Here is a 27,660-nt window from a genome sequence, read left to right on the forward strand (position 1 = left end):
GATGAGCAATAGATCTATGTGAACGAGCGCCATAGCTCCGCCCCGTATTAACCAAGGACGCTCTCTTTTCATTGGCTGTTTGTATCTCATGATGGTTAGCTAGTTTTGAGCTAGCAATGCTATTCGTGGATCAAACCCGCTACTTTCGTGAGCACTAGGATTAAAACTCAAAATAGGATTGGCTAAATTGCTAACAGTTGACTGCTGTAATCCTCACAGCAAGTGTTGATGTGAAACACGGAAGTATTCAAGTACAAATGTGATGTTTGTTTTATTACCTTTAACGGTAGCTAGCAACAATGGATGCTAATTTCTTCAATTTGGCCATCGCTTGCTAACTAGAAAATATTTGCTAGCAAGAGTGGCAAGCAACGTGGAGTAAAAAGCAATGTTGACAAATGAACTTGCCAACGCTAGGTGTCAAGAAGAGGAAGCATAGACTTACTAGCCAGCTAAATGGGGTTCTCTTACTGGGCCTTTACCTCGGATACTGATTTCACAGGTATTGTGTTATTGCGGTTTTATTATGGCAGTAAGTAGCCTATACTTTTCAGATTGCCAACGCGTAGCTACCATGTTAGGGAGTGTGTCACTGTGATAGAGTTGTTATGAATCTCACTATAGAGTTTGGCAATGACAAGCAAGTGTGAAATCGTTTTCAAATAGACACCTGTATTAGTTATGTGAACGGTGGCTATCGTTGCCTTTCTATACGATAGTCCACTATCAGCGATCGCACAGATGGAGTATTTGGTGGCGACAGCTTGTCAAGGAATACTATCAGAAAACATCAGCAGGCGAGCTTGACCTAATCGCTAAAGTTTTAGAGCTAGACGTAACCTGAATACGAAATGTAAAGAGGGTGATCATGTTACCTTGAGTAACGTTAAAGCTCAGTGCTGTTTCCTGGAAATGTGTTCATTTATTCTGACTATGAGGGCATTTAATTAATAACGTTGTTTCCAACAGCAATGTGAGCCATTTTGGGAAAGACCCCTGAATGCTGCGTCCTGTTTGATATGGCTCAGATTTTATGCACCTACCAGGTGACCCAGAATGGGACCGCTCTGGAAATAGAGGGGCAGGGAGGTTGGGACAAGGCAGGAGGTAACCACCTCTGTTCCCTAACGTCTACACTGACATTGTTATTGTGAATACGTAGTTTATTGTTACTTCGTGTTCTGTTTCAGAATAGGAACACTGTTGCGTGGTGTGATACTACTCTTTGTCTTCATCCAGATAAAACAGAGACATCCCCTGTGAATGAGAACCCAGAACCCTTTTCTTCTGAAGAGGAACAGGTAAGTGACTGACATTCTCAATGAAATATTTTGTGGTATGCTTACGTCAATGTAAAAAACATTAAGTTATGGTTTTATTATTGACCATTCTCTGAACCATCTTATTTCAGAAGAGACTAAATGCTTTGTCAGATGATGACTTTCTTTCAAAGGACAAGCTTGATGGTATGGGCAACACCTTCTTTGTTACTGTTTTGATAGTTAACACCTGAGCTATGTAAATAGAAACAAATTAATAAGAGGACAATGCTGTTTGTGTGGCATTACAGTGGCACTATACTCCTTGTCATCTTCAGCTTCTTGGTCCCAGAGTTGCCCCTTCACCAAGTCTCTGCAGAAGGCGGAGGCCCTGCTGAGGACTCGCTTCAACCCCAGCCTGAGGTGGCTACTGAGGCAGAAAAGTGATGATATGTGGGAATTTGAGAACCGGGATACCTTTGTAGCGTGCCAGAACCTCACCTCTCAGTCGTCTAGCAGGCTGCAGCGGCTAGACCAGGGCATGCTGGGTCTCAGTCCACAGTGCCAAGTGTTGCGGGGGCCACGGACAGGCCAGCTGCAGAGTTGCGTCAGGGGCCTCGCTACAGAGGGCAGTTTCTACCACCACCCTCCAGCCGCTACCCTCAGCCAGCACTATGGGCAGCTGCAGTACCTACTGGAACAGCGGGCTCAGCTCCTTTTCCTCCATGAGTATGCCCGGCGCACCAGAGTCACCACTGTGTACGTTGACAAACTGACTAGCCTGCTGGAGCGGGAGCTAGGTTTGTTGATGGACAGGAGTCGAATCCTGGAGCGACCAAACTCTGCCTGGAGCTTTGGGATGGGAGGCCTGTGCCAGGAACTACGTATCCACATGAGCCATTGGGATGCTCTATGTGCCAAAGCCCAGTCTGACGTCTGGCTGAGAACTGTTCTGTTCCAGAGGACAGAGACCCTTGCTGTCATGCGGCGGACGCTGAGAGTGCTGGGACTGCAGGCCCTGGTTCTGATGGAACGTTGTATCTATACAGCCCTCTCCGCTCTGGCCTCAGCTCAGCTGGCCAGGGTGCCTAGAGATGCCTTAGAAGACCTGCTGGCTGGGGCAGAGGTCTTTAACCAGGTACTGGAGGAGCAGAGATTCCAGCATAGAGGCTCGCGGTGGAGAACTCAGACCCTGCAGCTGGCTGACTGGCCTGGGCTGTCTAGTAGGCAGCCCACCCGGAGGGGTAGCCTTCCTGCACCGTTCCCAGTGGTTGAACTGATGAGGATACTGGCAGAGCACAGGGGGCAGATCGCAGCAGAGCAGCTGTACCAATGGGCTTCCCAACAGAGCTTCCTCCACTCCCAGGCCCTGCACACTGGAGCCCCAGCCCCTACGTGGGAGAAATTAGAACTGTTATTCCCGCTGCTTTTCCCTCTACACCCCTCAGAGCCCAGTCCTGATGGGCTCACACTGGAGAACCTCCATGGGCCCTCTTCAGATGAATCCAGGTTGGGAAAACCCTGTTCTTGGTCCTCTGATCTCCCCTTTATAGCCTTCATCCGTCAGGACCGAAAGTCTCTAGAGATTCTCTTCCAGGCCCTGGTGTCCTCCACAGACCTGATGGCTCCACACATCCCCAACAGACCCAGGCCGGAGTGTACCAACACCCCAGAACATTCTCCCAGGTGCTTTGAGGGAGAGTCTTCACCCAAAGATGAGGCCAGGCAGGAGATAAAGAGACCCAAGTCAGTCCAGTCTGGGGCCTGTGTGGAGCTCTTTGGTCATTACAGGACAATGCTGTGGAGGGGGTTTGGCAAAGCCGTCATTCAGCGCTTCCACCAGCCACCAAAGAGAGACCCTTTGGGCAGTGTTAACCAGTGGAACGACCAGATGGTTTTCCAGCTTGTGATGTGGCTCAACCATGGCTGTAGAGGAGGTAACAAATGCTGCCTGTTTTTAATCAGTTGATGTGTGACTGTGACACTTTCAATAAATAATAGTTGAATGCCTTGCAGAGCTCGTCCCTGAAGAGTGTAGAGGAGTGGTTGATGACTTCATCTTACAGCTCCTGTCCAACACTGCTTTTAGGCACTGGGATGAGGGTCAGTTTCTGTGTTTAAAACATCCTTAATACACTGTAATTTGACATCCATCTGCATCATGTAGTTATAGTAATATAACAACACAATGTTTTTGGTTTCTGTTAAGGTATTACCTCTAATCTTTGTGTGTGTGTTTCTTTCTCTCTTGCAGTGATGTGTGCGTCACTGGGCTCAGGACTGAAAGATAAATGTCTTCCAGGAGTTGAGCGTGAGAACTGCATGGTGATGACATGTACCATGGAGAGACTCCTGCAGCTGTCCCCTCCACTCCTCACAGTGCTGCAGTGTCTTCAAACTTCAGCCCACCTGGTCCAAGGTAACCCCTATATCAGCCCACCTGGTCCAGGGTAACCCCTATATCAGCCCACCTGGTCCAAGTTAACCCCCATATCCATATGATTTAAACTGCTTATTAATCTGGAAATCACCTCCAAATATCCATTTGTAATTCTCCTTCTCTACCTCTTAAACATTCTACCAGGCCACACGGTAGTCATCTTGCTTTTCATCCTTCATCAGGTGACAGTAATGCTCGGACTATGAGGTCCCTTCACATAGGATCGCTGAGCAGAGTGGTGGCATCTGTCCGATCCTCTACCTTCTGGGTCATGAGAAAGGCCTACCAGTTCCTTTCCTCCTGGTCCCTCAACAAGTTCCTGCTTGTCACCCTAGGAGACCTCAAGGTGAGGATTCACTCTGACATGCTTCCCAAATGACTTCCTATATAGTGCACTACTTTGAACTAGAGCTCTGGTCTAAAGCAGTGCACTATATAGGGAATACGGTGACATTTGGGGGACACATCTTCTATTTCCCTATTGAATGTATGTTGGCCTTGCTTCAGGTGGTCTCCATCTTTCTTCTTGTCTTTAGTGAGAAATCCTATGTTGACATTGAGGGATGCACTTACATAAGTGTGTTCTGTGCTTTAAGGTTCTTACATAAGTGTGTTCTGTGCTTTAAGGTTCTGAGAGCATCAGTGGCGAGGCTACTGCAGCATGTGGAGGCCCTGAGTGTGAATGAAAATCATCTCCTCAAGCTGCTGGCTGCACAGCTTACTCAGAGTGTCACAGATCTACAGGTGAGGGACAATATAATGTTTGATCTATCAATTTCTAGACCAATGTTCCACCTGTCATCTCTTATAACCGATTTGAATTTATTACTCAAATAAACTCAGTTCTATTATGTCTGCATTGTTGAAGGTATTCTCTGAACTGGTGCTCAGAATCTTCTCCAAGGACTGTAAGAGGATGTCTGAGGAGATCTTTTTGCAGACCATGCCCTCAGCAAAGCACTGGAGAGTGAACTATAAAACAGGTAAATTACAGACTGATGGAACTGAAATATCCTATATTCTAAACATAAGAAACATGTCCACTATTTGAGTTTTTTTTCTGTTGTACTTTGTGTATGGAGCCAATATAATTGATGCTTGTTTTTTCCTTCATCTTATTGTATCTGTAGAGTTCCCCAGCAGCCCTAGTGATTACGCTACTACTGCAGCTCAGAGTGTAATAGGACAGGTACTGGAGGGGGTGCAGCCCCTGCCTGAGGAGGCTCGGATCCCCGCCCTGACAGAGGCCATGACAGCCTTCATGGAGGCCTGGATGGAGCACATCCTCAAGCAGAAGATCAAGTTCAGGTATGTTTACAGTATTCCCTGATTTTAGATAAGTAAATACAACCGTGCTGAATACCATAGAAATTCAATTACTAGAATGGGCATAGAATCTCTGACTTGGGAAGCCCATACTAGTGATTCTATTTCTGTGATTATACTGATTATCATTACTGTTATCTCCTAACATGGCACTAGTAAGGGGAGTGATAGACACACCCATTCACCAACCTTTCTGTTCCTCTCTCTCTCTCTCTCTCTCTCTCTCTCTCTCTCTCTCTCTCTCTCTCTCTCTCTCTCTCTCTTTCTCTTTCTCTCTCTCTCTCTGCAGTATCCAGGGGGCTCTACAGCTGAAGCAAGACTTTGACTTGATCCGGAACCTGATACGCTCTGAAGAATACAGCCTGTCAGAGGAGATCCACCAGAGGCTGCTCTCCCTCCGGGTCTTCCACCAGGTGGACAACGCCATCGTGTGCCTGCTGCAGCAGCCCATGGCCAAGCCCTACATGCCTTCGCGGGGCTGGGAGCCCTTCAGACGCTGCTGTAAGTGTCCACCAGGGGGGGTGCCTTCATCATTGATAACATGATTTTTAGTTGAATCCCACTATAGTGGAATTATAAAAGTAAGCCACACAGGCAAGTCAGACGTACCACAACACTTTACAGCAATGTATTTGGCCTGTTTCTCCTGTTGACAATCTTGTAATTTCTACCCGTCAGGTCCAAGTAGTGCCAATATGGTGGACCAATCGTCTAGCAGTCTGAATAATTTTGAGAGCATGGACCTCCAGTCTGCATGTCAACAGGCCCTGGCCCAGGCAGAGGGCTCTATGAGCCCTGAGCTGCTGGCCTCCACCCCGCAGGAGTCCTACCTGGCCGTGGCACAGCAAGAGTGGCTGGACCTGCGCATACACAATGGAAACCGCTGGAAGCTCCCTGGGCTGCAGTGCCTGACAAGGTCAGAGCCCTAACCCTCAGGTATTCTATGTAGAAACTCATTCCTCCTCCAGTCCAGACACTGGAAATTAACAGCCTTTTGGCCTAAAGGCTGTCCTACAAGGCTGCTCATCTGGAAGCCATTTTGCTCTTTGAATTAATCAATGTGTTAATGCGCTAGGGCCAGTTTACTAGATTATGAAGTTACTAGGAACATTTGGATGTTACATTTCCTAGGACTTCATCTGAACAAATCAAAGCCATGTCAATAGACTAGTATTGAAGTTATTTATGTTATCATTAACGACAAAAGGTACAAAGCAATAACGTTACTGAAAAGTTTTTTTGTTTCTTTTCAAAACAACATTTCAAATATTGTGTGTATCCATGGCATGTGCATATAATTTAACATATTTTTGTAAATCTGTGCTAATGAACTAATGGAAAGTAAATATTTGTTTTTCATCTCTGGCTCCTGAGGGGTTTGTTTTGTTTACTTTTTAACTACAGAAAAGGAAACATCAGGTCATAAAATAGATAATCATGGTTGATCTATAGATCGTAAACCCTCTCATAGTAAGATTACAGAATTATCGACATAATACATTGATGATACATTACAATATAGCAACTTCAAGAAGTGCATTTGATGCAAAAAACAATTTCCAGTTGATGAGTTGCAGTAGTGAGAACCTGGGCTACCTGGCACCCATGACTACAATTACAATCAGGGCGACAAGGAGACCACAGGCTAAGATGGTGGCCAAAACTGCCCACACGAAGGTGGATTTGGATTGGTCACACAGGGAGCTCCTCAAGGCCTGTCTGGCCCTGCGTGCCCGTGAGCGGTCCTGGGGTGGGTACCTGGCCATGTTAATGCATTCCATGCCCAAGGACTTGATCAGGCACGCCCGGTGGTGGCTGAGCTCGTCGAAGGTGTGTTTCCCGTGGTACCTGCCCATTCCACTTTGACCTGTACGGAGTCAGAGTTCAGAGAGCAGCAAGTGAGGTCATTATAAGATAGGATATTAGACTAGGAAAATTCACCAATGTGCTAGCCAAAACTATTAAAATACTTGTTGGTTATCGGTCTTACCTACGCCGCCAAAAGGAAGGGAGTTGAGCACGTAGTGCATTATGACATCATTGACTACCACCCCGCCGCTGCTGGTCTCGGCAATCATTCGCTTTATCACCTCATTGGCAAAAAGTGAAAGAAGAATAATATAGTCTGCGTGATCCTCTATACTCTCCTAATATGGAGTCCTATTGTTTCAACGGTAGTAGCTTACCTTCTTGTCAGAGGAAAAAACATACAGCGCTAAGGGCTTCTCTTTCCCGTTGATGAAGCGAATTGCATCACCCACATCACCAACAGTCACTATGGGCAACAGAGGTCCGAAGATCTCCTCCTGCATAAGTCTGGTGTGAGGAGACACGTCCGTTACCACTGTGGGAGCTGGAGCATCAGATGGGGGGGGGAAAGTCATTGTTATTGACAGATTCACAGGGACGGTACAGTCAGTTACATCGGCACATCACAGCACTGACAAAAGTTCATCCCAGAATTGATTCAATATGGATTTGTATACCCATTGCATAAATAAAGAAGCTTGGCAAGAGTCCAGCCAATCATCTCCCACATAAGGATTCTCCCTACCAATATAACACTGTGATGGGTCGCTCTCTCCCCCTAGTGTCACACTGCATCCCTCCAGCAGACCCATCACTCGACTAAAGTGGCGCAGGTTGATGATGCGACCGTAGTCTGGGGAAGATTTGGGGTCCGGGCCGTAGAACTCCTGGAATTAACAAAAGGCAAGGATTAGATGCTGTCTAAAACGAGGATGAGATGCTGTCTAAAACGAGGATTAGATGCTGTCTAAAACGAGGATTAGATGCTGTCTAAAACATGGATTAGATGCTGTCTAAAACATGAATTAGGTGCTGTCTAAAATGAGGATTAGATGCTGTCTAAAACAAGGATTAGATGCTGTCTAAAACGAGGATGAGATGCTGTCTAAAACGAGGATTAGATGCTGTCTAAAACAAGGATTAGATGCTGTCTCAAACCATACGCACAGTGTAATAGACAGATATAGAACCCTGATATATTGTCCATGGTAATAGACTACTCTGCTGTGGGAAGACCGATATGGAACAGACCTGTAGTGTATTCCGTATGCCCTCCACCACTTTGTTCTGAATGCTGGGCTCACACAGGATGTAGTCAGGGGCAATGCATGTCTGCCCAACGTTGAAAAACTTTCCCCATGTGATTCGGCTATAAAAACAAACACATGACGTATCAAGACATGTCTATATGAGCCATGTGACTATGGATAAAATGGGTTGCTGAGCAACGGTGCAAGTAGCTGTTACCGGCAGGCCATGATGAGGTCACAGTCCTTGTCGATGTAACAGGGGCTCTTGCCCCCCAGCTCCAGGGTTACAGGGGTCAGGTGTTTGGCTGCGGCCTCCATCACCACTTTCCCCACTGTGCTGTTCCCAGTGTAGAAGATGTGGTCAAAACGCTGCCTCAGCAACTCCTGGGTCTCTGGAACTCCACCTGTCACCACAGGATATAACTCCTGTCAGGGAAAATAACCCAACATTATAGTGATAGTTTACCCCAAAACCACACATTTAGATGTTTTATTTTATTACTGATACAAAGTTAGCAAAATGTAAGACCTTGTCCAGATATTGAGGGAGCAGTGCTTTGAGGAGACTGGCTGAGTGCTCACTCAACTCAGAGGGTTTCACCACTGCTGCATTCCCTGTAGAGGAAGAATTAACAGTGTGTGAGAGGGTTGCTGAGATAAAGTTAGAAAACTAAATAAGCATCCATTACAGGATCAATGAGTTAGCCAGGTAACTTGATTAAATATTGGTATATACATGGTCTAGTTCACTCAACAACCAAAACACTTAGAGATGTGTTACCTTTATTAATGAGCCAGCAAATAAGTGGTTATATCTGGTTGTTTATCAACGTTAGGTCGCTCATAGGTGACTCATTGATCCTGCTTTGTAGTATACCCCTCTGCTCCCCTTGTAGTGGGAACATTTGAAGGAATTGAATTCAACTAGGGTCTGGGGTATATACCAGCTGCGATGGCCCCAATCAGGGGCTGCAGAGTGAGGGCCCAGGGGTAGTTCCATGCCCCGATGATGAGCACCACTCCCAGGGGTTCAGGCAGGATGTACACCTGGTCTGTTAAGGTCATGATGTTCTTCTCCACATGGCGAGGGGCAGCCCACTGAGACAGCTTCCCCAACGCCAGGCTGATCTCATTCTCCAGGCCAATCAGCTCGGAGAGGGCTGTGTCATACTGGCTCTGTAAAACGACAGGGCAGTGATGTCTGTCTCTATCGAGGCTATATGGATCGTTATTATTTACTTATCAACACACTCTGTGCCTAAACATGCTGGATTAATCATTCAAATGTGGTAGGTGGTTGGACTTGACTAATATGGTAAGGGGTATCTCCCTCTTTTCTCCTTCACAGTTATGAAAACTCAGACATTCACTTGGTTACTTTTATGATTTGTGAAGCATCTATATAGGTCTTATAAATGCATTACGATTTATGAAGGCTTTATTACATCTAAAAAGCTTGGTGTATATATATATGCCCTTTGTTGATACATTTGAGTGTACAAAACATTAAGAATACTTGCTCTTTCCATGGCATAGACTAACCAGTTGAAAGCTATGATCCCTTATTGATGCCACTTGTTAAAATCGCTTCAATCAGTGTATAGGAAATGGAGACAGGTTAAAGAAGGATTTTTAAGCCTTGAGACAATTGAGACATGGGTTGTATATGTGTGCCATTCCGAGGGTGAATGGGCAAAACAAAAGAATTAAGTGCCATTGAACGGGTTATGGTAGTAGGTGCCAAGCGCACCATTTTGGTCAAGAACTGCAATGCTGCTGGGTTTTTCACACTCAACAGTTTCCCGTGTGTATCAAGAATGGTCCATCACCCAAAGGACATTGAGCCAACTTGGCACAACTGTAGGAAGCATTGGAGTCAACATGGGCCAGCATCCCTGTGGAATGCTTTTGACACCTTGCAACTAAATATTAGGAAGGTGTTCTTAATGTTTTGTACACTCAGTGTATGTCTATTTATCAACAACAAAAAATCAATGACTTTCAAACTCTCACCCTGTTGAGGTCCTGCTTGAGTGCTATGGCAATCTCTCCTTGTCTTTCTGTGATCAGCTTCTGAAGGGACTTCAACTGTTGAACTCTGAACTTTAGGGGCTTGGACCTCCCTGTGAGAAAAGCGTCCCTGGCAAAGTCCACAGTCTGCTTCTCCATGTCTACGACTATCTATCACAAACACACCTGTAGCCTGCAACCATAATCACAATGAGAAATACACTAAAATATGCACACCTACAGCAGTAGACCTAATCCTTTCAGTTTGAAAATGTACTAAAATATACACACCTACAGCAGTAGACCTAATCCTTTCAGTTTGAAAATGTACTAAAATATACACACCTACAGCAGTAGACCTAATCCTTTCAGTTTGAAAATGTACTAAAATATACACACCTACAGCAGTAGACCTAATCCTTTCAGTTTGAAAATGTACTAAAATATACACACCTACAGCAGTAGACCTAATCCTTTCAGTTTGAAAATGTACTAAAATATTCACACCTACAGCAGTAGACCTAATCCTTTCAGTTTGAAAATGTACTAAAATATGCACACCTACAGCAGTAGACCTAATCCTTTCAGTTTGAAAATGTACTAAAATATGCACACCTACAGCAGTAGACCTAATCCTTTCAGTTTGAAAATGTACTAAAATATGCACACCTACAGCAGTGGACCTAATCCTTTTAGTTTGAAAATGTACTAAAATATACTAAATTTACTGTGATATTCCTGACCAACTAGTCAAATCGAACTTTATTAAAACTGCATTTCAACATCGTAATAATGCTATTTTTCTGATAGGCAGAGGATTGAAAATTGAGCATTACATAGGGTAAAGTGCAATACTTACAGGTGAATGAAAGCAGTAGCCTACACAAATCCTAATGTTGCCTGTCACCAACACCCATAAATATAGAGTCTGTACATTTAAAAAAAAATCAAGTCTATTCACTGTTCGTTGAGTACTATAAGGGTTTCTGCATATCTATTGAGAGGAAGTTGTTATATAGGCTACCCAGGGTCATATAAAATCATGACCTAGTTCTAGTGAATACTAAATCAAATAAAATGTTATTAGTTACATGCGCTGAATACAACAGGTGTAGGTAGATCTTACAGTAAAATGTTTACTTACAAGCCCCTAACCAACAATACCGTTGGGGAAAAAAACAAGTAATTAAAGAGCAGCAGTAAAATAACAATAGCGAGACTATATACAGCTGGGTACCTTTATGGAGTCAATGTGCGGGGGCACCGGTTAGTTGAGGTAATATGTGAGTCACAAAAGAGCAGACCTCTACTCAAGCCTCCGGCTCACCGGACACTGACTCTGATCCCCCCGACCTAGCCAAGGTAATGGCGGCGATCATTAAGTCTGAACAGACTGTGCTGGCTAAGGTGGAGTCACTATCCACTAACCTATCCGCACAAATAGACATTCTCGCCACCGAGGTCAACACAAAGATGGACTCTGTTAAAGACGACTTGGCGAAACATGACACCTGTCTGAATAGCTTGGAAGGAGGTGCAATGTAAATGTAAAAATACTTACTTCGACAAAGTGGTGACACTGGAAGAGCAAATCACCCGGACTGGCTGCCTTAAGCAATCTTTGGGAGGTCCAACTCATTCCGTTGCATATTTGCTGACAGTACATTTAGTTCTGATTCATTTCCAGAAAATGATATATAGTCCATCTCTGCTTCCGTGAAGTCTTATCACTTATGCAGATTCTTATTAACCAGGGGAGGGGGAAGGTACACATCATTTCACTTTTCAACAGTCATTTGTTCATGTACAAGACTTGTGTGAAGATACATTTTTTTAATTTAAATGTTAATTCATTAACTTTTATTTTATTTTACTCTTGAAAACCTTAATTGCACAATATCAAAACACCCTGTACGGTATAAGGTTTGTGATTGGACTTTGCTACAAATATGGACAAGTTATAAAAATAATGACCAAGTTCTAGTGTATAATAACCTGACACTTCTATGGAAGCTTCTTCCTGATACCTACCTCACTGACGTAACTTTGGGTGTCACCATGGACAATTGCCAGTTCTTTTAATCACTTGACTTAACAGAGGCAGCCTGTTAGTTTAATCATTACCTCAGCTCTCTAAACATTTGCACGTGCCATTGGGGGCATCAGTACCACTATAAGAATCTGGCCTTGCTGGACAATCCCAACATCATCCCAGGAACCAGTGCTGGTCCTCGGACCAGAGGTTGAGAAACTCTGAGCTGGACTTTCTGTAGTCTCTTCAAAGCAGCTGTGAAGAGACTAGACTGGCTGCCTTAAGCAATCTTTGGGACGTCCAACTCATTCTGTTGCATATTTGCTGACAGTACATTTCGTTCTGATTTATTGACAGACAATTCTATATAGTCCCATCCCTGCTTCCATCAAATCAAATGTATTTATTAAGCCCTTCTTACATCAGCTGATGTCACAAAGTGCTGTACCGAAACCCAGCCTAAAACTCCAAACAGCAAACAATGCAGGTGTAGAAGCATTAACATTGCTTCCATGAAGTCTTATCACTTCTGCAGACTCAGATTAAGCAGGGGAGGTGGAAGGTAACCATCTTTATTAATTGGTGTTCTAGTCCAACATACCACGGTAAATTTGTTTTCAGTTTGGATATTGGTTTGATATTTGGAATTTGCTAATCAATACCTCTTCGACAGAAGGTCCTAGGATGATTAGGGTGATATATCTAGAATCAGATGATGCTAGAGAGCAAGGTACAGCCTTTTTTCCCTTCTCTGTTCCGTTTTCAAAAAATGACTTTATATTGGTTTCAATGGGAGAATATTATGCATGGGTGGCTAAGGGACTGTCTTAAAAGTGCAATCAGCCAAACCTGGTGTTTACAGAAAAACTGTGTTTTTTTTGTCTCAATTAATCGATCTAGAGATCTTAAAACAACTTTGTTTTCCCCCACAACGATACCATTTAAACATGTTAACCTGTTTATATTTCATGGATTTTATTTGAAAATATGAACTCAAAAAGCATAAATGGGAAGTGGCGCTGGTAAGCAGCAACATGTGAAGATGCGTTTTCTTGGTGCTCCTGTCCAGGGCGAACAATTTACTATTAATACTTGACCAACATCTCCCCTACTGTGTTAATTTTGTAATATTTAATTTGGAATCAAATCCAATTTACTAATTTGGCAATATTTTTTGACATTTTTGTCCTTTTCATTGTGAAATGCCGAAACAACCACGGCCACGAGTTACAAAAGATCAGGCCTCTACTGAAGCCTCGGGCTCACCGGACACTGACTCTGATCCCCCCGACCTAGCCAAGGTAATGGCGGTGATCATTAAGTCTGAACAGACTGTGCTGGCTAAGGTGGAGTCACTATCCACTGACCTATCCGCACAAATAGACATTCTCGCCACCGAGGTCAACACAAAGATGGACTCTGTTAAAGACGACTTGGCGAAACATGACACCTGTCTGAATAGCTTGGAAGGAGGTGCAAATACTTACTTCGACAAAGTGGTGACACTGGAAGAGCAAATCACCCGGACTGGCTGCCTTAAGCAATCTTTGGGAGGTTCAACTCATTCCGTTGCATATTTGCTGACAGTACATTTAGTTCTGATTCATTTCCAGAAAATGATATATAGTCCATCCCTGCTTCCGTGAAGTCTTATCACTTATGCAGATTCTTATTAACCAGGGGAGGGGGAAGGTACACATCATTTCACTTTTCAACAGTCATTTGTTCATGTACAATACTTATTTGAAGATGCATTTTTTATTTAAATGTTAATTCATTAACTTTTTATTTCACTTTTGAAAACCTTAATTGCACAATATCAAAACACCCTGTACTGTATGAGGTGAACATGCTACGTGATTGAACTTTACTACAAATATGGCAAAGTTATAAAAATAATGACCAAGTTCTAGTGTATAATAACCTGACACTTCTATGGAAGCTTCTTCCTGATACCTACCTCACTGACGTAACTTTGGGTGTCACCATGGACAATTGCCAGTTCTTTTAATCACTTGACATATCAGAGGCAGCCTGTTAGTTTAATCATTACCTCAGCTCTCTAAACATTTGCATGTGCCATTGGGGGCATCAGTACCACTATAAGAATCTGGCCTTGCTGGAAAAACCACAACATCATCACAGGAACCAGTGCTGGTCCTCGGACCAGAGGTTGAGAAACTCTGTGCTGGACTGTCTTTAGTCTCTTTAAAACAGCTGTGAAGAGACTGGACTGGCTGCCTTAAGCAATCTTTGGGAGGTCCAACTCATCTGTTGTATATTTGCTGACATTACATTTCATTCTGATTTATTGACAGACAATTCTATATAGTCCATCCCTGCTTCCATCAAATCATATGTATTTATAAAGCCCTTCTTACATCAGCTGATGTCACAAAGTGGCGTACAGAAACCCAGCCTAAAACCCCAAACAGCAAACAATGCAGGTGTAGAAGCATAAACATTGCTTCCGTGAAGTCTTATCACTTCTGCAGACTCAGATTAAGCAGGGGAGGGGGAAGGTAACAATCTTTATTAATTGGTGTTCTAGTCCAACATACCACGGTAAATTTGTTTTCAGTTTGGATATTGGTTTGATATTTGGAGTTTGCTAATCAATACCTCTTCGACAGAAGGTCCTAGGATGATTAGGGTGATATATCTAGAATCAGATGATGCTAGAGAGCAAGGTACAGCCTTTTTCCCTTCTCTGTTCCGTTTTCAAAAAATGACTTTATATTGGTTTCAATGGGAGAATATTATGCATGGGCGGCTAAGGGTCTGTCTTAAAAGTGCAATCAGCCAAACCTGGTGTTTACAGATTTTTTTTTGTTGTCTCAATTAAATGATCTAGAGATCTTAAAACAACTTGGCTTTTCCCCACAACAATTCCATTTAAACATGTTAACCAGTTTATATTTCATGGATTTTATATGAAAATATGAACTCAAAAAGCATAAATGGGAAGCGGTGCTGGTGAGCAGCAACATGTGAAGATGCGTTTTCTCAGTGCTCCTGTCCAGGGTGAACAATTTACTATTAATACTTGACCAACATCTCCCCTACCATGTTAATTTTGTAACATTTATTTTGGAATCAAACCCAATTTACTAATTTGGCAATTTTTTCTGACATTTTTGGCCTTTTCATTGTGAAATGTCGAAACAACCACGGCCACGAGTCACAAAAGAGCAGGCCTCTACTGAAGCCTTGGGCTCACTGGACACTGACTCTGATCCCCCCCGACCTAGCCAAGGTAATGGCGGCGATCATTAAGTCTGAACAGACTGTGCTGGCTAAGGTGGAGTCACTATCCACTGACCTATCCGCACAAATAGACATTCTCGCCACCGAGGTCAACATAAAGATGGACTCTGTTAAAGACGACTTGGCGAAACATGACACCTGTCTGAATAGCTTGGAAGGAGGTGCAAATACTTACTCCGACAAAGTGGTGACACTGGAAGAGCAAATCACTCGGCTTTCATCAGATGTCGTCAAACTGACTTCCAAGGTCGAAGACCTTGAGAAATGACAGCGCCCAGGGAACGGTCACATTTTTGGCCTGAGAGAGGAACTCGAGACCGTAAGCAGATTGCAGCTCTCCATACCCTCTCCATAGCTAAATTGCAAAAGGAAATTCCAGACCTTGATTACACCCCCACCCTTGACCGTGCGCACAGAAGCCTACAGTCTGCACTGAAGAATGGGGAGCTGCCCAGACCCATCATAGTTCAATTCCACTACCTTCAGAAGGAGGATGTCTCCCGAGTGGCTCCCATCTCCTACGACGGCCAGAATATTCACATTTACCTGGACTACACGGCGACAGTCATGAAGAAGAGGTCAGCTTTCAACGAGGTGTGGGGGCTCCTACACTGCTGTCTGGGCACCAAGTTCAGCATTCTTTATCCAGCTGTACTGAAGATCACTATTCCTCCGGTGAGCAGAAGACATTCTTAGACCCAACCAGGGCCGAAGAATACATTGTCGCGCACCGATATCCACAGGAGGACAGGCAACATATGACAAACTAGCCATTGTAGGCCCAAACTCTGCACCTGCGCTAGCCATGTTAACGTGACAAAGGACCAACTACTGAACTCATATCTTGATTAGAAACGTGTCTCCACCCTGCTGCCGAAAAGGACAATTATTCTTCCAGTAACTTAATGTTGAACAATGATGGTATTTATAGAGTGACATGTTCTCACAAGGACAATATAGTTTGAATAGTATTTTATTTACATTACATGGAACAATTAGCTTTTACCAACTCGCTGCATCTTACAGCCTCGGTGCTAATAAGCCTTGTCGCTACCTAGCCACGGAGCTCTCTTTCCATGCCTTAATACTGTGAGCATGTTTAATACGTGTTCCCAAAGGAACACGTGTATTATTCTTTACTATTTGACTGGTTGGTCCGCCTTGGTGCTTAGTGGCAGCTGGCACGAGAGCTGAGGTTGTATCGCCGAGCGAACACTGCAGGACGGGTATTAATTACCAAGCGTTTGCCTGTCATTTTTTCGATGTTCTGGCTTGTTAGGATGTTCAATTGAGGGCTACATTTATACAAATGTTGAATTATACTGGGTTTGTTTTCCTATTTACTTATTTAAATGTTTTTTTAAATAAATATTTGATTTCTTTAGCCATCACAAGTGGATACTGTTGGTGGGGAGAACATACAGTATACCTCATTTTTTATATATTGTTTTACTGTCCTTCAAATATGCATATTGCATAAGATACATTAGAGAACTAAGGTGGTTCCCTCCTGAATCCCTTCCCTATGTGTAAACTTGATTATGTTCGCCCTGGATAGAGTACTAGTGAAGTTTGGTTTAACATGGTAGTATTTTGCTCTAGTCTAGGAGAGGTAGATGCAGCTTTCCAACAGGGAGAATGCCAGCATAGGGATCCAAGGTTTTCTTCTGGGTATTTTGTTGTTTTTAGCTGTTTTTTTGTTTGTTTTTTATTTTCTTTATATTTTATTAATCTGACCTTTCAGCACACTGGCCATGTGATATTCATTTCTAATTACTATGACTATGCCTAATTCACATACTCTGGGTTCTACTTGCTTTATCAACTGGAACTTAAAAGGAATTAACCATATGGTCAAGCATAGCTGAGTGTTTGCTCATTTTAAGTCTGGACATAGTTTTTCTCCAAGAGACCCACCTCCGATCCAGTGATCATGATATACTAAAGAGAGGATGGATAGACCAAATATTTCACTCCAACTTTGGTGTTAAAGCCAGAGGGGTAGCCATCCATATCAGAAAAGGCACCATTTTTGTCTCCTCCAAAGTCATTTCAGATACTAATGTCATATATTATAGTGATGGGAAAATTGTTTGGCACACAGGTTATTCTGGCTAACTTCTATGGTCCTAATTGGGATGACACTAAGTTTTTCTCTGACCTCATGGTAACACTTCCCGACCTTATCTCTCATCACTTGAAACTGAGCCAAGATTTCAATTGTGTATTGCATCCAAGTCTAGACAGATCTAGACCGAAGCCCAACCATGTAATTTCAAAATCAGGCGCAATAATCAACTCATTTCTAGAATCCTATAATTTGTCTGATCCATGGAGGAGGAGCAATCGCACTGCTAAACAATACTCCTTTTTTTCTCCAGTCCACCACTCATACTCAATCATTGACTTTTTTCCTGCTGGACAATATCATTCTTCCTTTTGTTACTAATAACCAATATCACAGCATCTTTATCTCAGACCATAGCCCTGTCCAGCTAGATATCCGCTTTTCGGACAGTAATATGTCACAATGCGCGTGGCAACTTGACCCACTACTTCTATCCTGTAGTGCTTTAAAAAAATACATATCATAGGGCGGCTCACAATTGGCCCAGCATCGTCCGGGTTAAGGAGGGTTTGGCCGGCAGGTATATCCTTGTCTCATTGCGCACTAGCGACTCCTGTGGCAGTGCACGCTGACCAGGTCGCCAGGTGTACGGTGTTTCCTCCGACACAGTGGTGCAGCTGGCTTCCGGGTTGGATGTGCATTGTGTCAAGAAGCAGTGCGGCTTGTTTGGGTTGTGTTTCGGAGACACACATGGCTTTCGACCTTCGCCTCTCCCGAGTCCGTACAGGAGTTGCAGCGATGAGAAATAGAAAAAATACATATCAACTAATATTGATGTTTTTTTACAGATCAACTGCACCCTGACGCATCTCACTCTAGTGTGGGGGAGTCATTCAAAGCATATCTAAGGAGGCCAAATTATTTCATACACAGCACAGCATATGATAACAAACCGCGCACTAAACGCTTATCGGAGCTATCTCAACTCATTCCAGATGTGGACAACAGATATGCCTCTTTTCTAACTCCTGAACTCTACAAAGAGAGACTGTTACACCAATCGGAATTGGACCATCTCTACACTAAACAAACAAAGCAGCTTTTGTTTAAGTCGAGGCAGACATTTTATGAACACGGAGAGAAAGCTGGCAAGTTATCTCACCAGCTTCAACAATCCGCTGCCAGCAGCACCATACCTGAAATCTGTGTTGCAGCTGATTCAACTTCAACCAATCCCAAAGAAATCAACAATCATTTTAAGCAATTCTACTCTACTCTTTACACTTCAGAGGCTCTTCATGACACATCTCGTATGCATGCATTTCTAGACAATCTGCACATCCCCTGTCTCAATTCAGAACAAACCAACATGGATGCCTCAATAAGTGGTGATGAAGCTACTCTGGCAATCCAGTCCATGCAAAGCTCCTGGGCCTGATGGCTTCCCTAATGAATTTTATAATGAATTATCCTCTAAACTATCCCCTATACTTAGCTCAATGTACAATGAAATCCTTTCTAGTCAGAAACGACCATAGACACTTACCCAGGTGACTATTTGTTAAGATGGAGCTGAAGAGGATGCTCCAAACAAACTGTGCTATTTTGTTTGTTCTTTTACATTATTTTGTACATAATGTTGCTGTTACCGTCTCTTATGACTGAAAATAACTTCTGGACATCAGAACAGCGACTACTCACCACGAACTGGAAGAAGCTTTTACCTTTCACGAGTCAGACGAGAAGGATGTACCACTTTCCTGGGAACAGGCCTAAATTCCCTTCATTTGCATAAAGAAAAGGCGGGGGAAAAGGGGGTGCAGGTCGGGCTGCCTTCTGAGAATCCGTAAGCGAGCGAGTAAACTCCCACTGCCAGCCGTCCTACTGTCTAAAGTGCAATCATTGGAAAATACAATTTTGGCCTACGATTAAGATTATCCTACCAACGGGACATTTAAAACTATAATATCTTATGTTTCACCGAGTCGTGGCTGAACGTCGACACGGATAATATAGAGCTGGCGGGATTTTCCATGCACCAGCTATGTCTGGTAAGACAGCTACGTCTGGTAAGACGAGGGGTGGTGGTATCTATAACAAATAGACACACTATCTACCAAGAGCATCTATATTATTCATAGCCATCTATTTACCACCACAGACGGATGCTGGCACTAAGACCACACTCAACCAACTCTATAAGGCCATAAGCAAACAAGAAAATCCTCATCCAGAAGCGGCGCTCCAAGTGGCCGGGGACTTTAATGCAGGCAAACTTAAATCAGTTTTACCACATTTTTACCAGCATGTGCAACCAGATGAAAAAAATTCTAGACCGCCTATACTCCGCACACACAGATGCATACAAAGCTCTCCCCCGCCCTCCATTTGGCAAATCTGACCATAATTATATCCTCCTGATTCCTGCTTACAAGCAAAAACTAAAGCAGGAAGTACCAGTGACCCACTCAATACGGAAGTGGTCAGATGACACGGATGCTATGCTACAGGACTGTTTTGCTAGCACAGACTGGAATATGTTCCGGGATTCATCCAATGTCATTGAGGAGTATATCACCTCATTCATCGGCTTCATCAATAAGTGCATCGACGACGTCGTCCCCACAGTGACTGTACGTACATATCCTAACCAGAAGCCATGGATTACAGGCAACATCCGCATCGAGCTAAAGGCTAGAGCTGCCGCTTTCAAGGAGCGGGACACTAATCCGTACACTTATAAGAAATCCCGCTATGGCCTCAGACGAACCATCAAACAAGCAAAGTGTCAATACAGGGTCAAGTTTGAATCCTACTACACCGGCTCTGATGCTCGTCGGATGTGGCATGGCTCGATTACTATTACGGACAACAAAGGGAAACCCAGACGTGAGCTGCCCAGTGATGCGAGCCTACCAGATGAGCTAAATGCCTTTTATGCTTGCCTACACTGAAGGCAAGTGTTGTGTCTTTGGCTATGCCGGATTAAGTGATATGATCATTTCTCCGTAATTAATATTACCTGATTGAGCTAATCATGAAAATGTAATTAACTAGAGAGTCGGGCACCACGGAGGAATATTTATAGAGCTGTTATCTTCCGAATAAACTCTTAAAGACCTAGTAATATTTTACATCAATAGCAGTCAATATTAATCGTCATCTTAATTCAGTCTCATCTGAAAGTTGTAAATTATTGGTTATCTGCATGAACCCTGGCTAACAAGTTGAATCAGCAATACAAATGTGGGTTTAATTATTTATTTGCTAAATACCTAACTAATTACACAGAATTACACATACACATCATTAAAACATAATTTGATTACAAATTACGTCATAAAGGAAAACGTCCCTAGCGGGCGGAACAGATATGACAGCTTGTTACACAAAAGAAAAGGGGCTGGGTTTGAGTGAAAGAGCGGGAAGACTGAGGAACAAAGGGCAAAGCTGTGCTATCGTAAATACAGTATCTTATGCATTCTAACTTACCGCCCATTTGGAAAAGGAAAATGCAATAAATATTTACTCTGAGCTGTGCTTCGGTAGCTTGGTGGTAGATGGAAAGCCGTGTTGCCCAACCGAGTCCTTTGTCCTTTGAAGAATGTCTCTGCTGGTAAATTGGATACGTTGTAGTAACGTTGTTGTTTGGTAGATGGGATACTCTGTCTGTTCCTTCCTAACCTGAGTTTGTAGCTGCTGTTGCTAACTCAATGGCTAGGAGGTATCACTTCTGTAGTGAATAAGAATTCAAAGTTCATACCATTCGCAACCAAAGCTCACGCTGATGTTGGCTTCGTTCTGTAGTTATTATCTGAACGATTCTGACATCGGACCGTCGTCCTCACATCCTCGGAACAGGAGGCTATATTGTCGTCAAGGCTTTATATAGGAAGGGAGAGGAGGGCGTGTTTGAAAAGTTTTATAGCTCATGTCCCTTCACAGGGGTGGGCTTCTGATTGAGCAGAGCCCTCCCTACCTTATGAAAACCCAAATCTCACATTTTAGAAGCTAAAATCACATTTCATCCCATCACAAATTATTTCATATTCAAACATTTAAATTGAACGACAATTCCATGTGAATCCAATAACTCTAATGTGTAGACTTTCCAGTGTAGAATTTATGTAATCGTATCATTGATGAGAATGTCTCAGATGACAACCAAACTGACATCATATTCATTAAGTACCACCGCATATGTTCAATTGGTCGGATTACCAGAATGTAGTTCATTTTCCCCCACCTTCTGATGTTCCCAGAATCTCTATGTTAACCAAAGGTTTTGCAAATGTAACATCAGTAGGGTAGAGAGAGGAAAAAGGGGGGAAGAGGTATTTATGACTCTCTAAAACTACCCCCAGGCCAACGTCATAACACAAGCAACACTGAAGCATGCACGAGAGCACTAGCTGTTTTGGATGACTGTGTGATAACGTTCTCGGTAGCCGATGTGAGCATTCACAAAGCCGAGGGGCCAGACGGATTACCAGGATGTATATTCAAAGTATGAGCGGACCAACTGGCAAGTGTCTTCACTGACATTTTCAACCTTTCCCTGACCGAGTCTGTAATACCTACATGTTTCAAGCAGACCACCATAGTCCCTGTGCCCAAGAAAGCGAAGGTAACTTGATTACCGCCCCGTAGCACTCACCTAGGTAGCCATGAATTGCTTTGAAAGGCTGTTCATGGCTCATGTCAACAGTATCCTCCTAGACATCCTTGACCCACTCCAATTTGCATACCGCCCCACCAGAGCCATAGATGATGCCATCTCAATCACACTCCACACTGCCCTTTCCTACCTGGACAAAAGGAAGATCTATGTGAGAATGCTGTTCATTGACTACAGCTCAGCATTCAACACCATAGTGCCCACGAAGCTCATCACTAAGCTAAAGACCCTGGGACTAAATACCCCCCTCTGCAACTGGATCCTGGACTTCCTGACGGGCCGCCCCCAGGTGGTAAGGGTAGGCATCAACACGTCTGCCACGCTGATCCTCAACACTGGGGCCCCTCAGGGGTGTGTACTTAGTCCCCTCCTGTACTCCCTGTTCACCCACGACTGTGTGGCCAAACATGACTCCAACGCCATCATTACGTTTGCTGACGACACAACAGTGGAGGGCCTGATCACCTACAACGATGAGACAGCCTATAGAGAGGAGGTCAGAGAACTGTCAGTGTGGTGCCAGGACAACAACCTCTCCCTCAATGTGAGTAAGACAAAGGAGCTGATCGTGGATTACAGGGGGGGCTGTAGTGTAGCTGGTCGAGAGTTTCAAGTTATTTGGTGTCCACATCGTGAAGAGGGCATGACAAAATCTATTCCCCCTCAGGATACTGAAAAGATTTGGCATGAGTCCCCAGATCCTCAAAGAGTTCTACATCTGCACCATCGAGAGCATCCTGACTGGTTGCATCACCGCCTGGCTGCTCGGCATCTGACCATAAGACGCTACAGAGGGTAATGCGTATGGCCCAGTACATCACTGGGGCCAAGCTTCCTGCCATCCAGGAGCTATATAATAGGTGGTATAATAGACTCCAGTCACCCAAGTCATAGACTGTTTTCTCTGCTACCGCACGGCAAGCGGTGCCGGAGTACCAAGTCTTGGACCTAAAGTCTCCTTAACAGCTTCTACCCCCAAGCCATAAGACTGCTGAACAATTAATCAAATGCCCCCCCTCCTCCATTTGTTTTGTATTCTGCTGCTACTCGCTGTTTGTTATCTATGCATAGTCACTTCACCCCTACCTACATGTACAACTTACCTCAACTAACCTGTACCCCCGCACACTGACCTGTATATAGTCTCGTTATTGTTATTTTATTGTGTTACTTTTTATTATTGTTTACTTGAGATTATTTGGTAAATATTTTCTTAACTCTTCTTGAACTGCACTGTTGGTTAAGGGTTTGTAAGTAAGCATTTCACGGTAAAGTCTAAACATGTATTCGGCTCATGTGACAAAGAAAGTTGGATTAGATTTGGGTTTTGCTTAAAAAGGACAAGAATCACCTAGACTATGGCTCATACCGCCCTATAAGCTTTTTATGCTGTGATTGTAAAATTCTCTCTGACGTCCTCTCATGCCGTTTAGAGACAGTAGTGCCTAATATAATTAACTCTGATCAAAGCGGATTTATCTCAGGTAGGCAATCTTCATATCATATGCGCCGGCTATTTCATGTTCTTTATTCTGCCCACTCAACTCAACAGCCAGAAAGAAGTTGTCATCTCTCTTGATGCTGAAAAGGTTTTCGACCGGGTTGAGTGTGGATATCTATTTACAGTACGAGAGAGATTTGGGTTTGGCCCATAATTCCTTTCCTGAATTAATATCTTGTACTCGTCCTTAGTGGCTTCTGTTCGCACCAACAATGTTACCTCCAGCTACTTCCCTCTCCACAGGGGGGCAGGCAAGGTTGTTGTCTATCCCCTTTCCTATTTGATATGGCTATTGAGCCTCTTGCTATTTCCCAGCGGGCGGAGGAGAGGATTAAGGGAATACTAAGGGGCGACATAACTCACAAGGTGTCCTTATATGCAGACAATCTTCTTTTATACATATCTAACCATGTGGAGTCTACCCTATCTCTTGGACATGCTACAAGGGTTTGGGACATTCTCTGGTTATTAGTGAAACCTAAAAAAAACTGTGCTCCTCCACATTAAACAGTTGGCAGAAGGAATTGGGTATGCCAACTTCCCATTTAAGGTGGCGTATCAGGTCTTTCAGGTGGTTGTCTCTTCCCATTTCACTAGCAGGTCACATTAATTCTGTTAAGATGACTGTACTACCTAGGTTTTTGTACTTATTCCCATTTTTCTGCCAAGGTCGATGTTCAAACAACTGGACAGCTACATTTCCAACTTCATTTGGAATAAGTCAAATTCATGAATGAGAAATGTATATCTAGAGAGACCAAAGCCCGCTGGGCCTTCCCATTTTTTTACACTACTACTGGCCAGCAAATACAGTTGAAGTCGGAAGTTTACATACACCTTAGCCAAATACTTTTAAACTCAGTTTTTCACAATTCCGGACATTTAATCCATGTAAAAATTCCTTGTTTTAGGTCAGTTATGAGCACCACTTTATTTTGACAATGTGAAATGGCAGAATAATAGTAGAGAAAATGATTTATTTCAGCTTTTTTTTCTTTCATCACATTCCCAGTGGGTCAGAAGTTTACACACACTCAATTAGTATTTGGTAGCATTGCCTTTAAATAGTTTAACTCGGGTAGCCTTCCACACGCTTCCCACAATAAATTGGGTGCATTTTGGCCCATTCCTCCTGACAGAGCTGTTGTAACTGAGTCAGGTATGTAGGCCTCCTTGCTCGCACACGCTTTTTCAGTTCTGCCCACAAATTTTCTCCAATACCTTGACTTTGTTCTCCTTAAGCCATTTTGCCACAACTTTGGAAGTATGCTTGGGGTCATTGTCCATTTGGAAGACTTTTTGCGACCAAACTTTAACTTCCTGACTGATGTCTTGAGATTTTGCTTCAATAAATCCACGTACTTTTCCTTTCTCATGAAGCCATCTATTTTGTGAAGTGCACCTGTATCTCCTGCAGCAAAGCACCCCCACAACATGTTGCTGCCACCCCCGTGCTTCACAGTTGGGATGGTGTTCTTTGGCTTGCAAGCCTCCCCATTTTTCCTCCAAAAATAACGATGGTCATTATGGCCAAACAGTTCTATTTTTGTTTCATCAGACCAGAGGACATTTCTCCAAAAAGTATGATATTTGTCCCCATGTGCAGTTGCTACCGTCGTCTGGCTTTTTTATAGCGGTTTTGGAGCAGTGGCTTCCTTGCTGAGCGGCCTTTAAGGTTATGTCGATATAGGACTCGTTTTACTGTGGATGTAGATAATTTTGTACCTGTTTCCTCCAGCATCTTCACAAGGTCCTTTGCTGTTGTTCTGGGATTGACTTGCACTTTTCGCACCAAAGTATGTTAATCTCTAGGAGACAGAACGCATCTCCTTCCTGAGCGGTATGACGGCTACGTGGTCCCATGATGTTTATACTTGTGTACTATTGTTTGTACAGATGAACGTGGTACCTTCAGGGGTTTGGAAATTGCTCCCAAGGATGAACCAGACTTGTGGAGGTCTACAATTTTTTTCTGAGATCTTGGCTGATTTCTTTTGATTTTCCTATGATGTCAAGAAAAGAGGCACTGAGTTTGAAGGTAAGCCTTGAAATACATCCACAGGTACACCTCCAAATGACTCAAATTATGTCAATTAGCCTATCAGAAGCTTCTAAAGCCATGACATATTTTTATGGAATTTTTCAAGCTGTTTAAATGCACAGTCAGCTTAGTGTATGTACATTTCTGACCCACTGGAATTGTGATACAGTGAATTATAAGTGAAATAATCTGTCTGTAAACAATTGTTGGAAAAATGACTTGTCATGCACAAAATAGATGTCCTAACCGACTTGCCAAAACTGTAGTTTGTTAACAAGACATTTGTGGAGTGGTTGAAAAATGAGTTTTAATGACTCCATCCTAAGTGTATGTAAACTTCCAAATTCAACTGTATATCTAAATGTGTTTATTGGGTTTCCACATTTGAAAACAAGGATGGTCCATCTTGGGCCATTATGGAGCTACAGTCAAGCCTTCCAACTTCTCCTGTCTCGCTCCTGTGCTCCCCACTGCCCATGAACCTTGGCACCCATGTTTTGAATTCCATTGTCAAGAACTCCCTTAAAATCTGGTCCCAATTCCGGAATCACTTTAGCCTTAAACAAGCAAGTGGCTTCTTTCCATTGACATCTAATCATCTCTTCCTAGCGTCACAGATTGACACGGCATTCCAGTTCTGGCATAGGAACGGCCTGGTGTTTTCTTGTGACCTATTTGTTGACAACACATTCGTCTCATTCGATACTCTGAGGGTTGACCATAATATTCCCAATAAACACTTTTTTAGATATCTGCAAACTCACAGCTTTGCTAAAAAACATTTCCCTTAATTTCCACTCGAGCCCACTAAGTGTCTAGTCGTGAGGTGCTTAGATCTTAAAGATCTTAACCCGTATCTGAAGGGCACAATCTCCAGATTATACAACATAATAAAGAACATTAATCCACCTTCCTTGGCAAATGCTAAATCTGTGTGGGAGCAAGACATGGGTGTTCACTACCATTTTTTAGGTCCTTCCCCTAGACCAGATTGCTACCACACATCAGGCAAATGTGAGAGCAGAAATAGGCCTATGATCGTTCTCATTCATACGCAACCTACTGTAGCATACTGCAGCCTACTGTAGCCTACTGAAACCTACTGAAGCCTACTGTAACCTACTGTAAGCTACTGTAGCCTACAGTAGCCTACTGTAACCTACTGTAGCCTACTGTGATCTACTGTAACCTACTGAAGCCTACTGTAAACTACTGTAATCTACTGCAGGGTACTGTAGCCTACTATAGCCTACTGTAACCCACTGTAATCTACTATAGCCTACTATAGCCTTCTGTAATCTACTGTAGCCTACTGTAGTCTACTTGCATGACCCGAAGAGCTAAAATCACTTGTAGCAAAGTCACTTATGTCCCTAATCCATGATACACCAATAAGAATTCCCATTTGAAAGTTCCCTGATTATAAATGAATATTTAATGTCATAATTATCATTTTTAAATGTTTACGATTCACATATGCTAGAGATCTATAGACAAGTGTGATGTGTTCCCTGACCTCTATTATCAAAGCAAATTACTTTATCAAAATTCCTCCCCTTTTTAAAAAGATTTCTCCTATTACAGCTGTGGTTATTAATACACCTGCAAATAAAATATCCTATAGCTTCCAGTCCAAATGTCATATACATCTAAAACTCCATGGATAGATTTCCCCACTGTATATTTGGCCAAGTACTGTCTGTTAATCCTGTTGACCAAATATAGGTCACCTGTGTCTGTGTCGAAGATGTTGTTGAGTTCAATTTAATATCTACTTTGACCTCTTTCAGGTAACCTCAAGATGCTTGACTCACTACAGCTGCTTTTAAAGAAGTTCCCAGTTGTTTGTGTTCTGCATTCCAAATGTACTGCACTTTTGAATGTCTCTTTGGACATATCTAATAGTGTCTAATAATAAAGACAGCAATGTAAAGCATGCATCTGTTTGAAGGTTATTGTGTGTGTGTGTGGTGCAGTTT

The 27,660-nt window shown here is 43.1% G+C and overlaps 2 protein-coding genes across 8 annotated transcripts; one reads left to right on the plus strand and one right to left on the minus strand.

Moving 5' to 3' along the window:
* The first annotated feature begins 11 nt into the window (after positions 1 to 11).
* Positions 12 to 27,617, plus strand: ccdc142 (coiled-coil domain containing 142). Of its 4 annotated transcripts, XR_008087371.1 has the most exons (15): positions 12 to 502; positions 970 to 1,107; positions 1,240 to 1,301; positions 1,412 to 1,466; positions 1,598 to 3,196; positions 3,276 to 3,362; positions 3,514 to 3,678; positions 3,882 to 4,045; positions 4,327 to 4,443; positions 4,568 to 4,682; positions 4,830 to 5,007; positions 5,315 to 5,526; positions 5,704 to 5,961; positions 25,537 to 25,678; positions 27,472 to 27,617. XR_008087371.1 is itself a non-coding variant. In XM_052488037.1 (14 exons), the coding sequence occupies exons 2-13, from the start codon at positions 1,020 to 1,022 to the stop codon at positions 5,952 to 5,954; spliced, it is 3,093 nt and encodes a 1,030-aa protein (XP_052343997.1). In that variant the 5' UTR covers positions 12 to 502; positions 970 to 1,019; the 3' UTR covers positions 5,955 to 5,961; positions 25,537 to 27,617. The 4 variants fall into 4 exon arrangements, 3 of the variants coding, with proteins under 3 accessions (XP_052343997.1, XP_052343998.1, XP_035599924.1); XM_052488037.1 differs by having other exon boundaries at positions 25,537 to 27,617; XM_052488038.1 differs by lacking the exon at positions 25,537 to 25,678.
* LOC118363315 (aldehyde dehydrogenase, dimeric NADP-preferring-like) lies at positions 6,194 to 13,680 on the minus strand. 4 transcript variants are annotated; one of them, XM_052488044.1, is made up of 10 exons: positions 13,614 to 13,680; positions 10,098 to 10,287; positions 9,029 to 9,260; positions 8,614 to 8,699; positions 8,302 to 8,510; positions 8,086 to 8,203; positions 7,580 to 7,721; positions 7,212 to 7,378; positions 7,016 to 7,115; positions 6,194 to 6,892 (listed from the first exon to the last, which is right to left on the minus strand). In XM_052488044.1, exons 2-10 carry the CDS (start codon positions 10,251 to 10,253, stop codon positions 6,618 to 6,620), a joined length of 1,485 nt encoding a protein of 494 aa, XP_052344004.1. In that variant the 5' UTR covers positions 10,254 to 10,287; positions 13,614 to 13,680; the 3' UTR covers positions 6,194 to 6,617. The 4 variants fall into 4 exon arrangements, with proteins under 4 accessions (XP_052344004.1, XP_052344002.1, XP_052344003.1 ...); XM_052488042.1 differs by lacking the exon at positions 13,614 to 13,680 and adding an exon at positions 11,656 to 11,817; XM_052488043.1 differs by lacking the exon at positions 13,614 to 13,680 and adding an exon at positions 11,332 to 11,578.
* Positions 27,618 to 27,660: the final 43 nt, after the last annotated feature.

Source organism: Oncorhynchus keta, chromosome 30, assembly GCF_023373465.1.
Source record: "Oncorhynchus keta strain PuntledgeMale-10-30-2019 chromosome 30, Oket_V2, whole genome shotgun sequence".
NCBI classification, from domain to species: Eukaryota; Metazoa; Chordata; class Actinopteri; order Salmoniformes; family Salmonidae; genus Oncorhynchus; species Oncorhynchus keta.